The sequence below is a fragment of the Callorhinchus milii genome, unplaced genomic scaffold (genome assembly GCF_018977255.1).
Source record: "Callorhinchus milii isolate IMCB2004 unplaced genomic scaffold, IMCB_Cmil_1.0 Scaffold13, whole genome shotgun sequence".
Taxonomy (NCBI): domain Eukaryota; kingdom Metazoa; phylum Chordata; class Chondrichthyes; order Chimaeriformes; family Callorhinchidae; genus Callorhinchus; species Callorhinchus milii.
The window spans coordinates 2,733,962-2,750,318 of record NW_024704754.1 but is presented as its reverse complement, the minus strand read 5'-3'; the positions used below and the strand labels follow the sequence as shown (position 1 = coordinate 2,750,318).

At 43.0% G+C, this 16,357-nt stretch overlaps 1 protein-coding gene across 1 annotated transcript; it reads left to right on the top strand.

Annotated features, from left to right (window-relative positions):
- Positions 1-3,673: 3,673 nt before the first annotated feature.
- camlg (calcium modulating ligand) lies at positions 3,674-11,631 on the top strand. The gene is made up of 4 exons (XM_007901303.2): positions 3,674-3,866; positions 6,290-6,780; positions 9,129-9,194; positions 10,422-11,631. Exons 1-4 carry the CDS (start codon positions 3,689-3,691, stop codon positions 10,611-10,613), a joined length of 927 nt encoding a protein of 308 aa, XP_007899494.1. The 5' UTR covers positions 3,674-3,688; the 3' UTR covers positions 10,614-11,631.
- The last annotated feature ends 4,726 nt before the right edge of the window (positions 11,632-16,357 follow it).

Genomic DNA, 16,357 nt, shown 5'->3' with positions numbered 1-16,357 from the left:
CCCGAACTACCTATGCTTTTATATTCCATCATGTTATAATAATAATAATAATAATAATCCTTGCATTTGATATAGCGCTTTTCACGTCGGGAGGACGTCCCAAAGCGCTTCACAGAACACACTGTAAAGTGAATTGACTGTATATTTGTGGGCGAACGCGGCAGCCAATTGCGCACAGCAATGTCCCACAAACAGTCGTAGATTGAAAATGACCAATTTATTATTGTTTTTTCCTAAAAGAGAACAATCTAATCCGTGTTTTGAAGGAATCAACACTTCCTGCTTCAACCATTTCCAGAGGGAATCAGAAAAGTAGTTGGCAGAAATGTTGGCCTTGTTGTAGCTAGGGCTGATCACGGAATATCCCTTGATATTTACAGTGTGCCGGTAATTCACTGTTAGTATTCCATTTATGGTGTGGTAGCAGCCTCGCTCAGTTGGCAGCATTCTCACCCCTGAGTCAGAAGGTCATAAATTCAAACCCCAAAGTCAGGACTTAAATCTCACAGTTCAGGTTGACACTTCTGTGCAGTGCTCGGGGTGTGCTGCATTGTTGGAGATGCCAATTATTTATAATAATAATAATCCTTGCATTTGATATAGCATTTTCTCAAAGCGCTTCAGAGTTCATCCCGTAAAGTGAATTGACTGTAGCTTTTGTGGGCGAAACGCGGCAGCCAATTGCGCACAGCAGCGTCCCCACAAACGGTCGTGGATTGAGTAACCAAATTATTTTTATTTGTTAGTATCTGCTAAACAGCTAATAATATTGCTGGGAATTGGGTAAAAGAAAATGTGAGAAACGGTTGCGTGGATAACTTTCCAGCTTTTTAGCATTAATTTTAAAAAATTCAATGTGAGGATATTCAAGAGAAGTAGAAAATACTTCTGCTGCTCTCACCATTTCTTTATCACACCTTGAACCGCTAGTTTCAAGTTAGTTTATATGTGTTATATCTGAAGCAAAGTACTAAACTGAGCAAAGTGTTACATTTTCTATGAAAACCGTACATCCTGAAGTGAATATTTTTAACCACTTACTTTTATGACTGTTAGCAGGACATTGCTATCGCAAATTCGCTGCCAATTTTCTGTGTTGAGTTAACCACCTGAAAGGCGAGTGGAAACTGATTCGATAAAACTTTTAAGAGAGAAGTAGATAATTATTTCGGGAGGACAAGCTTGCAGGGCGATGGGGGGAGAGCGGGGGAGTGGGGTTGATTTGGGCAGCTCTTTTCAAAGAGCCAGCACAGACACGATGAGCCGAATGGCCTCCTTCTGTGCTGTATAATTCTATTATTCTATGATTGATCTTAATCAGTGTCAACAGGGCCACTCCAATTGACCTTGGTGATCTTGGGCTAGAGAAAGGAAAAATTAGATGGCAGCTTCTCTGCCCCCATCTTTTGGAAATCCACCCCACTTTCTCTTCGCCTCGCTCCCTCTCTTGCCTGCTTCAAAGTCCGTCTCAAGACCCTCCTCTTCGACCTCACATTTGGCCTCCTTCCTATCCCTACCCTCTCCCCCACTGATCCCAACCCCAAACTCGGGTCCAAATCCCTGTCTGTCCAGCGCCTTGGGACATCCTCCCAATGTGAAAAGCACTGTGTAGATGTAATTTGTTGTTGTTGTTTGTTATCGTGATCCACTGATGTCCAATGGAAATTGCATGGTTCTGGACATTAGCTGGATTGTGAAGCTCCCTCGATCACACATCACTTATACTTGCTATATCGTTGTGCCCTTCACGGTGTGGAAGGTGACATTAAAAGTACCATCAGCCTACAGAGGTTATACGACCCTGACAACGTGTATGGTTGGTTCACCTGATAGATAATTGAAGCACGTACACAGTGTTGCCACATAGCCTTATACAGTGGTCTTACTCAAGGTCTTTACACAAAGTCTTGGACATTCCAACCCTTTTCCAGACTAGAAGAGATGATTGTTCAAACCAGATGGTACCACTCTTCAGGGTCAGGTAAGACCACATGACTCTGATATGAGTATGTGAAATTATAACAGACAAAGGAAAACTTTTAATTGCTATGATTGGATGTGAAAAATGCTGCAGAATTGTCACGGGTCATGGTAAGAAACAATCATTGGTTGTAAAATGCCACATAATCTGTTAAGAAAAAGAATATAACCCTTTGTTTTTATACATTCTTTGGAAGTACCATTTTGGGTGACTTGGGAACCTGATTGGGTGCTTCCCCTTACCGGTAAGCTTGTAATAAAGCTTGTAATAAAGCTTGTAATAAAGCTTGTAATAAAACCTGTACTGATTACTGTTCATTGTTTGTGTGGTCTATGGTTTTTATTCCACGACAACGGCCTTGCCCCTTCCTACTTCAGCGTCCTGCTAACCCCTTATGAACCTATCCACCCCCTCCGCTCAGCAGGATCTGACCGCTCCACACCCCCCGCCTGGCCCGCCCTGCCCTCAGCAGTTGGGTCTTCAGCCTCTCCGCCCCCCCCACCACTCCATCCCACTTTCCTTTTGCCTCTCTCTCTCTCTTCCTTGTCTCCTTCAAGGCCCGTCTCAAGACCCACCCCTTCGACCATGCCTTCGGCCACTCTCCTCCCCTCCCTTGCCGCTCGGGTCCAAATCCCTTGGGACATCCTCCCGACGTGAAAGGCGACACACAGGTAATTTTGCATTGTGCATTAATGTTCTTCAGGGAAGGAAATGTGCTACCCTTATCCTTCTGGCCTACTCGTGACTCCGGTTCCACGCTTCGTGGTTGACCTAACGCCTTCTGAAACGACCTTATCTTCCACTCGGTCGTCTGAAAAACCCGAGAGTGAGGTTTCGCAAGAGCTTACAACTGGTGGACGAGCAGTAAACGCTGGTCCTTGTAAGGGTTGCCCACATCTTTTTTTAAAAAAAAAAAGGTGGTCACTCAATCCACGACGTGCTTGTGGGCACGCTGCCGTGCGCCATTGTTTGTCGCGTTTCTCCCCCACAAAAGCCCACAGTCACTACACTTTAGGGTTAAATCCCGGCGAAGCGCTTTTGAGATCCGGGTAGAGTCCTGTAGCTCAGTGGTTAGAGCACTCGCTTTGCAAGTGAGAGACCTGAGTTCAATTCCAGGCAGAGGGCGAAACCTTGGGCAAGTTTCCTTACTCCACACAGAGCCTAATAATAATCCCTCCAAAACCAAAAAATAATAATAAATTGGTCATTTTCAATCTACGACTGTTTGTGGGACATTGCTGTGCGCAATTGGCTGCCGCGTTCGCCCACAAATATACAGTCAATTCACTTTACAGTGTGTTCTGTGAAGCGCTTTGGGACGTCCTCCCGACGTGAAAAGCGCTATATCAAATGCAAGGATTATTATTATTATTAGAGGAGGAGTGGCATAGACGCGATAGGGCGCTGCGTCGAACGCAAGGATTCTTCTTCTTCTTCTTCTTCTAATAATAGTAATAATAACTTATCATCATCATCGTCCATTAAAATTCTAAAACAGCAAAAAAAAAAAAACGCCCAATTGGGCGTGAACCCGCCCAACCCGGTCGCATGGCCAGTGACTTTTGGGCGTTGAAGGCGTTTTTCCCGCCCCCCCACCCTCTGATCGGGCGCCCCCTCGCGGCGCCTGGGTGGGCGGGCAGCCTGCGACGTCATCGGGCGGCGAGGCGCAGGCGCGGACCCGAGCCCCGCCCCTCGGCTGTTCCCGGGATGGAGAGCAATGGCGGCAACAATGGCGGCGGCGGCGGCAACGCGGCGCTGAAGGCGAACGCCGAGGAGCAGAAGATGTCGTCGGCCAGGAAACGAGCCGAGCTCCGCAGGAGGAAACTGCTGCTCAACTCGGAGGATCGGCTGAACCGCATCATGGGCTTCAGCAAAAGCGAAGCGGGTGAGAGAGAGGGGGAGGGAGGGGGGGAGAGAAGGGGAGAGGGGGGAGGGGGGAAAGAGGGGGGAGGGGGGGAGAAGGGGAGAGGGGAGGGGGGGAGGGAAGAGGAGGGGAGGTGAGGGGGGAGGGGGGGCGTGAAGGTGAGGGGGGAGAGAAGAGGAGGGGGGGGAGAGGGGAGAGAAGGTGAGGGGAGGAGGGGGGAGAGAAGGGGAGGGGGAGAAGAGGGGGGGGGGTGGAAGAGGGAGGGGGGAGTGAAGGGGAGAGAGAGAGAGAGAGAGAGGGGGAGAGAAGAGGGGGGGGTGGAAGAGGGAGGGGGGAGTGAAGGGGAGAGAAGGAGAGGGGGAGAGAAGAGGGGGGGAAGAGGGAGGGGGGAGTGAAGGGGAGAGAAGGAGAGGGGGAGAGAAGAGGGGGGGGGAAGAGGGAGGGGGGCAGTGAAGGGGAGAGGGGGAGAGAAAGAGGGAGGGGGGAGAGAAAGGAAGACAGGGACTGGTGCTCGGGGTGCTTGGGGCCTGGCTCCTGGGGGCAGACTTGATCAAATCCAAGTGAGATCTGCCCATGTGAGGGAGTGGGACCGACAGATTGTCATGTCATTGAATATGAATGAACATATATGCAGTCAGTGGTGCTATTTCTTAAGGCAGAGGAAAGGCAGCTTTAATGGCATCTCAGCCCCTGCCCCATTCCTAAAGGAATGGATTTTTTTTTTAATGCACTTAATAATAATAACAATAATAATAATAATAAATGAGGACAAAGATTCCAAAGGTTTTATCTTATTTTTTTTTCTCTGAGAAAAGATTCCAGATTTTCCAGAGGCATTCAGCCTCTCGGCCCCCGCCCGTTGGAACTCCATCCCATAATCCCTCCGCCACCTTTACTCTCCTCTCCGACCTTGCCTTCAGTCACCCTCCTGCTCCGCCCTCCAACCCCCTCCTGATCCCAGCTACCGGCTCGGTGCGGATCCGTGACTGTCCAGTGGCTTGGAACGCCCTGACGTGAACGATGCCATACATTAGATACATTACGTACAAATGAAATTTGTTGTCGTTGGAACAGAATAAAAAAGGAGGCAGGGAGTGGGGTGGGGCCTTATAATAACCTTTGCTTTAGCTATAGCACCTTATCCTGTCTTCCAGATCTTTCAAAACGCTTCACAAACTATACTGTGAAGTGAATTGGCTGTATCGTGTAGGTAAAACGCGGCGGCCAATTGCGCACAGCAGTATCCCACAAACAGTCGTGGATTGAGTGACCAAATCATTATTGATTTCAGTTTTGTTACAAAGCTTTGATATGATCTTTGTTGTTGCTGGAAATTCGCTCAGTACACTACATACATGACTTGGAATTGGGCACGGCACTAATACAATCATGGTTGCCCCCAAACTGGTGGAAGTTGCAAATAACAGGGAGCAGATTGACCAAATACAGAGAGATCTGAATAGATTAGGGAGTTGGACAGGCAGATGTTGCATGTAATTTAAGATGAATAAATACGGAATTCCATATTGATTCAGTAAGTGGTACTTGGTGCTATTCTTAAGGCAGAGTAAAAGAATCATTAATTGCATCTAATCCATACTCTCCTTGGCTCCCAAGCCATACTTTGTCCCCGGTCAGCTCTATAAAGTGCTTTGAGATCTTCTTCTGAAAGGAAAGGCACTATACAAAATCGGTCAATCAATTAATGGTTGTTTTTGGTCCATTGCTCTGCAAATTGGCTGCCACCATTTGTCTACAAAACACAGTAAAATCTGTGAAGTGCTTTGAGATGATGTTATTATTCTTTGCTATCCGTGGTGATAATTTGAATTGAGAAGGTGTTCTATTTCTCTTGACTGCTATCCCTCAACTTTGTACATCAAAATTTCCCATCTCTCAAAATAAAACTGATCAAAGAGAAAGGATCAAAAGATAAAGGAAAATACAGCATATGCTGAAAATCTGAAATAAAAACAGAAGTCGTTGAGAACTCAAGTTCTGACAAAAGGTCATCGACCTGAAACGTTAACTCAATTTCCTCTCTGCATAGATGCTGCCTGACCTGCTGTGTGTGTTCCCAGCGACTTCTGTTTTTATTTAGGATCAAAATATATTTGAATGCACCTTGAAATGAATGGGAAATGTCATTTGAAAAGAGAAGAGAATTTCTCCTCGGGTCTTGGCCAGCCGTCCCCCAAGTAAAATTGTTCAGTCCCTTAATGGTTGTTTAAGGGACATTGCTGTATGCAAATTGACTGCCACATTCGCCTACAACATGCACAGTCATAGCACTTTACAGTAAAATCCTTTGAAGTGCTTTGAGATGATATGATAAGGGACTATACTAAATGCAAAAATTATTATTATTATTAATCGTAATACCATGCGATTACATGAGTAGTCACCTTTTCTGCGATCGTTTGTTTGTTTTCGTTCTGTTTCAGAAGATGAAAGCCAGGCGGACTCTCGAACACCTTATGAAGCTGAGAGGACTGAGTTGCTGCAAACCTCAAGCTTTCCCAAGAGAACCCCGGGGATTCTGAACGAAACCACCGATGGTACCATGGCGGCCAATCATTACACAAATGGAACGGAAGTGAAAAGGCCATACACTGGAGATATTAGAGACTCCTTTAGCAAAACTCACGAGGCAGTTAATGACTTGGCCACGGGAAGCAGCAGTGACCATCGATACTCAAGTCGACCAGATGTCCCTGTAGAGCAGGCACAGCAGCAGCAGCCAGCCCGCCGGGGCTTTGAGCAGTATCTATCGCGGTTTGACGAAGCCATGAAATTGAGAAATCAGCTGATGAGTGAGAAGTCCAGTCAGGAGAATGGAGGCAGGGGTGAGGAGCTGGGCACATTCCACGTTTTCCGTTTAGTGGGGAGCGCTCTGCTGGCTGTCATGGTCCGAATCTTTGCATGTAAATATCTGGTGAGTTCTTGCTGCTATTCTAGAATTGAAATTACTTTGTCCTGAAGTTTTGTGCATTTTGAAACGGTAAGTTCAGCAAATATAAACGATTGTGAGTAAGGCTGGAAACTAGGCATTCAGAGCCAGACCCTGCTTTTATAGTGAGGAAATCTACGTGTGAAACATTGAAGTCACATTTTCTTATCCCAAGAAGAATTGAGTTTCCAGAATGTTTAGCTGCAGGTACCTTGTCTCAAAACCTTCCATCTGTTTTGGGGGATAGCTTTAGAGAATCAGCTTGGATGACGTGTTAAATTCGGGTCCTGTCTGCCTGTTCACGTGGATCTTGAAGAATCGTAGAATCATAGAATTGTACAGCACAAAAAGAGGCCATTTGGCCCATCGAGTCTGTGCCGGCTCTTTGAATAGAGCAATTAATATCAATCCCACTTCCCAGCCCTTTCCCTATAGCCCTGCAAACTCGTCCTCCTCAAATACCCATCCACCGCGTTTAAAAGTAGTTATCGAATCGGCCTCGACTGCCCTTTCAAAGTGACAGCCCATAGGACATTGATGTGCACAATTGTTTGTTGTGTAATCTACTGGTACACAGTCAATACACTTTACAGAAAGCTCTACATCAAATGCAAGGATTGTTTTGATAAGGACTATCATTTTTCAAACTTAGTTATGTCAGGAGCCTGGAGAGTAGTGAGTGTAACACCTCTGTTTCAAAAAAAAAAGAAAATGGGATGAGCCAAGTAATTGTCGATCAGTCAAACATTCATAATGGGCATACTTTTAGAGGCTATAATACAGGATAATTTTGCCCACAAAATACAGTAAATCCACCTTACAGTATATCCTGTAAACTGCTTTGAGACGGCTCGACAACCTGATAAGGCTCTATATCAAATGCCTTTGATATCAATATATCAATATCAGAATTATTATTAATATAATAACCACTTGGAAAAACGCAGGTTGATTAATGACAGGCAGCAAGGATTTGTTAAAGGTCAGCCTTGCCTGACAAATCTAATTGTTTTTTTTACAAAACAATCCAAGAAAAGATGACAGTAAAGTTGTGCATGTGGTCTATATGGATTTTCAGAAGGCTTTGGTTAAGGTGCTGTAAAGGGAGCGCAAGGAATTAATGGAAAGCTAACAGCATGGATGGAAAATTTAATTAAAGCGTAGGAAACCGAGGGTGGAGTACAGGGAGTTATTTGTAATGGAGAGGTGTAAATAGTGATGTATTCCAGGGTGAGTGTTAGGACCACCATTGTTTTTTTTTCATTTTTTATATAAATGATCTGGATTCTGATATAAGGGGCACAATTTCTAAATTTGCACATATCACAAAAATAGATTGCAGTCATTTTCAATGGCTGATGATGAGTTAATGACTAGAGTTCATCTGGAGGTTAGCAACGAGCAAATGAGAAGTTTAGGAGATTTTTTTCCACTCCAGAGAGGTTAAGTTATGCAATGCCCTGCTGCTTTCAGAAGGGATCTAGATAAAGACCTAAAAGGAATGAAATCACAAGGCTACGGGGAAAGGACAAGCAAGTGAGGCTGAAACCATTGGTCTTAAAAGAGCAAAGCGCAGACAAGATGAGCCGAATGGCCTTCTTTTATGCTGCAAATGACAAAAAATAATTCCGCTAAATTGCTGCAGTTTCTATTGACTGCCAATAGATGGCTCGATCCACTTAGTAATTCTTCTTACGTGTGTATTGTAATCATCACGTCCATTAGGGGTGCTGGTGGAAATGTAAAGGAGCATCTTTGCCAAAGTTACTGGCATTTCTGGAGTCAGTATGTTGCAATCGCGAGTGAGTAACAAGAAAAGTAAAGAACTGGAAGGGTGAGAAGGGGAACTAAAAGGAATGAAACAGAACAAACCAAAAAAAAGAGAGAAGAGAAACACAGCAATTAATAATACTAATAATAATCCTTGCCTTTGATATATTGCCTCATCATGTCTTTCAAGACATCTCAAAGCGCTTCAGAGCATATACTGTACAGTGCAGTGACACTATATTTTGTGGGCAGTTAAAACTGACCTGACAGAACACAAGTGATCAATATTTTATTACAACCTGAAATTGTGCTGTGCAGCAGAATGTAAAGTCATTGAAACCAATAATGTAGATTCATTCTCCGAGAGACCAGTGAATCGATTTAGCTTCTGCGTCAGCTGTGGTTCGTAATTGATCCGCGCTGGAGCAACCTCAAAATATATTTTATTTGTTTTATTTTTTCATTTAAAATAATTGACCCTGAAGGGTTTCTGTCACCATCATTAGGACCAGTTCTTTGGGATTTCATCCTGATTGATCACTTCTATTTTCTTCTCTCTGCAGTCAATTTTTGCTCCATTTCTGACACTTCAACTTGCATATATGGGATTGTCGAAATATTTTCCAAAGGTAAGATTTCTGGCTTTGATCTATACTCCAGGTCGCCCTTGATCAACCAACTTAAAATATAAAGTATGGGACAAGAAGATGCTATTCAACTAACTCATACTTCTTCCAACAGATCTGTTATGATTTATAACGTTAAAACCTCTCTTAATTTCTTTCATTCTTCTGAAGGGCCTTTAGTTAACTGTGGAGTCCTGCAGCTCAGTGGTTAGTATACTTGCCTTGCAAGCGAGAGCCCTGGGTTCAATTCCCGTCAGGGTGAAATGTTGGGCAAGTTTCCTGACTCCACACGCCTCTGTTTACCTAGCAGTAAGTAGGAACCCAGTGGTGGATTGCTGTTATGGGGGTAATGATTCCTTCAAAATAAATTTAAAAAAATGTAGACACTCAATCCACAACTGTTTGTGGGACACTGCTGTGCGCAGTTGGCTGCAGCATTTTGCTCACAAATTATAAATTCAATTCACTTTACAGTATATTCTGTGAAGCACTTTGAGTAGAAAGGGCAAACATTTCTTCCCAAATCACAGTCAGGCGTTTGGTGACAGGCAAACATTTCGCTTCTTGGCTGAGGAGGGATGTGTCGAAGAGGGACACAGAATAGAAATAGAGTGAAAAATAAAACAGCTTTATTGGAAATAAAAACAAACAGAACTACTTTCAAACAGCTGTAACTGGACAGACACCAGGTTTGGTTATTGTAACTCACTTTTTAATGTACGTTTCACCCACAAAATACACAGTCACTACACTATTTCATATGTGAAATGCTTTGAAACATCTTGAAGGCATGATAAGGTGCTATATCAAATGTAAGCATTATTATTATCACTTGGTTGGGGAGGGGAGGAGAGAGCTCAATTGGTTCTGTTTTTGTACATTAGAAAGTTTGAAAAAATTTCTGAAACTTGTGGTTAAATGTTTTCGAAAGTATTGTGGATCCTTGAAAATTGTGGATTAAGTCTGACCAAATATAGGGTTTTATCCTTGCCTTCGAGATGCAATTCATCTTCCTCGCGGGCTGTGAAGTGAGTGCCTCTTACCCGCGGACTGGACTGGGAGCAAAAAATCATCCTGATAAAGGAGCAAAGTTAAAAGAGCAGTTAGTTGAGTGTGCTCATCGGTTGAAGTGACCCAAAACGATCCTCTTCTGTTGTGATTTGAAATCGGGTCTCGAGAGAAGATGTGGGGTGAAAAATAAACTAATTCTACGCCTCTTGTGTTGATCAGAGCGAAAAGAAGGTAAAAACCACACTGTTGACTGCTGCACTGCTTCTGTCTGGAATTCCTGCGGAAGTTATCAATCGCTCCATGGATACGTACGGCAAAATGGGAGACGTGTTTGCCGACCTCTGCGTCTATTTCTTCACCTTTATTTTCTGTCATGAAATTCTTGTCCTTTTTGCTATTGATTTGCCCTGACGTCGTTAAGGGGTCAGGCAGGGGGAACAAGGAGAGGGTTTGTTTCAACTCCATTTGCAGCTGCCACCAATGTCTGCCGTTGTAAGCCATCACTGTGCTTTCAAGCAGACACTGGATCTATCTGTCTGGGTCAGGCTACTAATCCTCATTCAGAATCCCATTCGCACTCTCCAGAGAGAGCTATTTAAAATAAGAAACTAATATTAATATTAAAAAGCGTCATGTTATAAGCTTAGACACTAATTATTTGGGCAGTGCAAACAGAATTAGATTCTGGACTTCTGTTTCTTACTTACTGAGGGGTAGTTATTTCCGAATGAGCATTTTTAAATTCAACAACGGAGTTTGTCAAGGAACAGATTAAAAGCTATAGTCCACCCCCTTGGAGAACCATGTGTTCTAACTAAACTTAAAATAAAAGGTCACTTCAATCCACGCCTGTTTGTGGGACGCTGCTGTGCGCAATTGGCTGCCGCGTTTTGCCCACAAATATAGTCAATTCACTTTATGGTATATTCTGTGAAGCGCTTTGAGACGTCTAGAAGACGTGAAAAGCGCTGTATCAAATGCAAGGATTATTAATATAGTATAGAGAAAGAATCCAGTGTGTGTGTCTATTTACTGTGTATGTAATGAATATGTTTGTTAGAAGCTTTACATAGTACAAAGATACTGCAACTTCATTGATTTGAGAGCAGAAATGTAACTAGGAAGCTGCCCGAGTGTATACATTATCTTTTTAAATGCTGAGATTGACTACTTGATAGCCTACTTATCTTCCATCTATTGGTACTTGTCTGGGGCCATGTTTTACTGGAAAGAATCAACTGACCAGCCTTTTTACTTTGTTACACAATGTACTTTAATTATTTGAGTCGTGTATCTTATTTATATGAGTATTTGTAGACACTTGTTGGATATGTGTCTTGTGTTTCTGTAAGTTGGTGTTCCCATTAAAGAGCAGAGTGAACATTTTCATTGTGCAATTCTAATGTCATTAAAAGGTAAGTGGATAACACGTTTAGAAGTTTAGCCTGATTATTGTGTCTGTGTATTAATCTCTGTAGCCAAAGGTTAATTAATTGAAGAAACGAGACGTAGTTTCACCCAGATTTAGTCAGCTGGATTTTTGACACCTGCAGAAATCCATCTCCGTGCTTAAGAGCTATGCGTGGAAATTTCCTTGTGTCTAGAATGGAAGGTGTACTCCCTCCCTGAGGATGCATCAAGCACTCCGGGACGCTAGGACGTAAAGGGCGCTATATAAATGCAAGTTGTTATTGCTTACTTAATTCAGGAATGTGTTGTTGGTAGATTGGCGAGGACCAAAGACTTGGGATCAACAGAGTGTCCATTGGGGTACTGCTTGAGTTGAATCAACTGTATAGTTTGCCATTGAGGGTCCTGTCTGTCTGGCAAGATTCCAGCTGCTTGTTTCACCAGGACTCCCTGCCTCTTCGAGGTTTGGCTAGCAGCATTTACAGGAGCTGAGTGAGCAGAATCAACTCAGTAATGGAGATTGCCGAAGGAAAAACGTAGACAACGTGCAAGCCTTACTCCTCGGCCTCCCCCTTCGTCACCTTCCCCCCCACTCTTGGCTCAGCGTCGCGTTCCGCCACTGTCGAGCGCTCTGGGACGCTACCCTGCGTGAGTTTTTGGTCTGGAAGTGGCTGAAAGCACGGCCGCCGATGGTGGAGAGGAGGTGTTAAGGGATGTGCAGGAGGTTGGTTATTCCTATACAAGTATAGGTTCGGCTTGGAGAAAAATGAGTGAAAGTTGCACCAAAAAAAGGTCTTGAACCTTCTTGGAACGATGTGCCTCTTATCGATAAATAGTACTGTATTAAATAGAATTATTTTCCTTGATGTGACGAGCATGTTGCCAGAGGAGTCCTCAGCAACTGTTTCAACACTCTTTCATGCGGCACTTTGGAGACGAGTGAGTACAAGCAAGTGGCCAAATGTGTGAGTGGATGACTAGAATAATTGGGTTATTTGTTGAGTGACTGAGTGAATGTTGGGCCTGACAGAGTGGTTGGGAGTGTTTTTAAGAGTGCACAGCCAGAGATACTCATTGCAGAAATCACAGTGTATTTCAATAGAGGGGAGAATTTGCAGTTCTGTGATGCTAGTACGTGAGACTTGCAATGGATTTTGATTATGTTCTATGAAACTCAGTGATTTTTACAAAAAGGGAGAGAATTATTTTAAATGTGCTGTAGTGTAAAATTAAAAATCCTGCTTTATTTCAGAGGGTTTGCATTCTGTCACTTTACTCATCAAATTATATAGTTGACAATGACCATTATAAGCCCACTTATAATAATAATCCCTGCATTTGATATAGCGCCTTATCACATCTTTGAGACGTCTCAAAGCGCTTCACAGAATACACTGTAAAGTGAATTGACTAGATTTTGTGGGAGAAACGAGGCAGCTAATTGCGCACAGCAGCGTCCCACAAACAGTCGTGGATTGACTGACCAAATTATTTTAAATTATTTTGAAGGCATTATTACCCCCCCGGAAAATCGACTTAACAACCGGTTTAGGTTAGGCGTGCGGAGTAAGGAAACTTGCCCAACGTTTCGCCCTGCCGGGATTCAAGCCCAAGTGCTCAATTTAGAATAATGTAAGAAAGTTCCTATTCATAATTTTTTGTAGGATCATGCAATCCAGTACGTTGTCAGTCATCTGCATGTCAGTTATACTTATCTTCAGTATTTAAGAGGCAGCTGTAATTGACAGAAGGTTCAGAGATTCTGATGTTGAGACTCTTCTTTTCACCCTTTTCCTCTCATGGAGTTGGTCACCTGCTGAGGTCCACTTCGCGAGTGTTTATTGCTCTCCTCACCAGGTGTTGCTTGTCCTTCATTTAGCTGTTTCGCCAAACCAAAACCCATGCACAGGACTTGTTCTTTTAATGGGGTTCCTCCTAAAATTGAGCCACTGGTTTCTGAAGAGGGAATTTAGGGGATAGGGAAACAATAGCAGCACATTTCTTTTTGATAGAAACTTTGCCAAAGTTTCAAGATAGTTTTTTGTGCAAAATAAAAGGAAATTCACAGAAGCAGTGTTTTTTTCCCCTCTTCGACCATGTAGCAATTCTAAATCATAAAATTTACAGCAACAAATTATATATCTGTATATCTGCTGAAACAATATATTAACAGTTTCTGGGACACCAAACCTACTCAGTCTAATCATCAAGGTAAATGTATTTATTTTGCTTTCAGTTAGATTGAGTGTATTTTACAAATGGTAACATGTCACTGTAAGGCAGTGACAACACTATAATTTGACCTCAAGGTTGAAATGACATCTGTGAAACCCATAGTCCGAACCCCATGATTAAATTATAGACTCTGTCCTCGCACAAAGATTATTCTACATTAACAGAATGTCCAGTTAGTGACGAACAGTAGCACACATGTTACTTGTTGCTTCTAGACAACATTTTTATTGTCCACTCTTGTTCAACTAAAAAGCATTCAGCACAAACACTTAAAAACAGGTCAAATTTGACTCTAGTCTAATTCTTTTTCGTGGAAAGAAATCTTATTTGGAGAGGACAGCAAACATGCAAAACAAGTCTTACATTTTACATCCACTTTTTGAGATTGTACAATTTAAATTCTAGCCTTATGTAAATAGATAAGGAATATTGTGCCTCAACACTAAGTTTAGGCTGTTGCCTGCTCATTTTTTATCCACTTGGATGTCTTGTTCATTGAAAGATTGGTAGCTTTCAGATTTTCCTTTTATGCGTGTTTTGACATGTAGCACTTCTTTTAAACTTGGGAGTTTCTTCAGTAATCATTGGCTTTAAAGAGAGCCCAAGGAAACTCCAGGCAATTGATCAGGAACTTATCTCAGGGCTGCCAGTTGCATTTAATATAAACATCACATCACAGAGGTAGCTGTTGGAAATCGGAAAGAGCATATGTTAATTGCAGAAAACATCCTGAAACGAACGATCTGCTAACGATGGACGGAATGTGAACCTGATCCAAATTTATCCAGATGGGACAACAGCAGCAGCTTGCATTTCATTTCCTCCAAAACAAACCTAGCAAAATAGCAGGCTTATCACAGAGAGCAGAGATTACCTTTCTAGAGCATGCGGAATACTGATCGTGACATTGTAAGTGAAGATGATTATTCTGTCTACTCAACATGTCGAATTAATGGGTTGTGTCTGACGTGTGTTAAAGAGAGAATGTCTCTGCGTTTGAGTCCAGTTTTAGTATGCAGGTACCAAACAGACAGATGCTTCTGCAATGAACCACAATAAATTAAACGAAACATGAAAACAAAGGACCATTTGAACTCGGGGACAAACCGCGTTTTACAGTTTGCCTGTAAGTGTCAGTGCTAAGTTCGGGTATAATGGATAGTGATCAGAAGAGCCAACTGTCACTAATTTCCACCCTCCCACCACCCTAATCCCAGCCTTTACTAACATACGTTTGTACTCACAATTTCCTCTTCCCTCAATCCCTCTGCCTTTCCCCCCACCGCTCCCTCCCCACTTTCAAATCCTGCCTAAAGACCTTCCTTTTTGATGGTGCTTATGGTTCACCTTCCCCCCCCTCCCTCTTGGGGTCAGACCTCACCACTGTCATGCGCTCCGGGACCCTTCCCCACATGAAGGACGCTATATAAATTCAAGTTGTTATAACGTTTGTGTCACTTACTGTGAATTTGGACTATTCTGGGCGAGGTGATGACTGATTGTTTTCTGGAGACGAGGGACCTGCAGCTTTCCATTGAACTCAGACGCACACTGATGCTATTCTCTCTCCTGAAGATGTCAGAGTCACTGTGGGTTGAAAGGTTATCTCTGTACATGTGAGGGCAGCACCTGGATGGATTGAAACGGATGCAGAGTCGCTGCAAATCAGCCTGTGGATAAATACAGAGCATTACTTGAAGCCATCAGTTATTATCATCATCAGTTATTGAAGGTGCACAGAAATTACTGTTGTACTCCGGAATTTGACTTCTATGTCTGCTTTATTTAATACAAATAAAAAACCCAGGTCCCTTGTAAGGGATTGTACATAATAAAGGTAATCGCAGCCCGTTATCGGTTCCTGTAGGTTATCCAAGCTGCTTAAATAAAGACCTGCCTTGTGGAGGAAGGTTTGAGACTTTAAGATTCCAGTAATCATGAATTCTCCCACCTGGGTAGCAGGGCAGGACAACTCCAGCAAATAACATTACTAATCTGAACCCATTGAAACAGATTCTAATAGGTTGATTAGTCTGTGGACACTATGATTTGTCACCACTTAAAGGAAACCTCAGTGTTAAATAAGTTCAAAGAATTACCCTGACTTTCACCATCTGCATTCAGACTTCTTATTTTCTTCACAGGGATCTGAGTAAAGGAGACACCCACTGGAAGTGACAGACGTGGTAACGCGCTATATCAAATGCAAGTATTATTATTATAGACCACTTGTTCCTTTACAGGGTACCTGCTGAACAGTATTAAATCCTGATTCCATCCTGCTTTTGTCTCACTTTTGGATCTTTGTGTTGCTTTCCGACTGCTCTTAAGGATTAAATTTTTTTTCCCACAACTAACACTTCATGCTGGGTCATGTCTAGGTTATTTATTTATTCTCAAGAATTTTGTTGACTCGCTTCTTGTTCCTCTATTCCCTGTTCCTCTTGTAGAATGGACCCAGTTTGGTCTCATTTCCCACTCTTTTTCCCTTCCTCACATTAACCTTACTC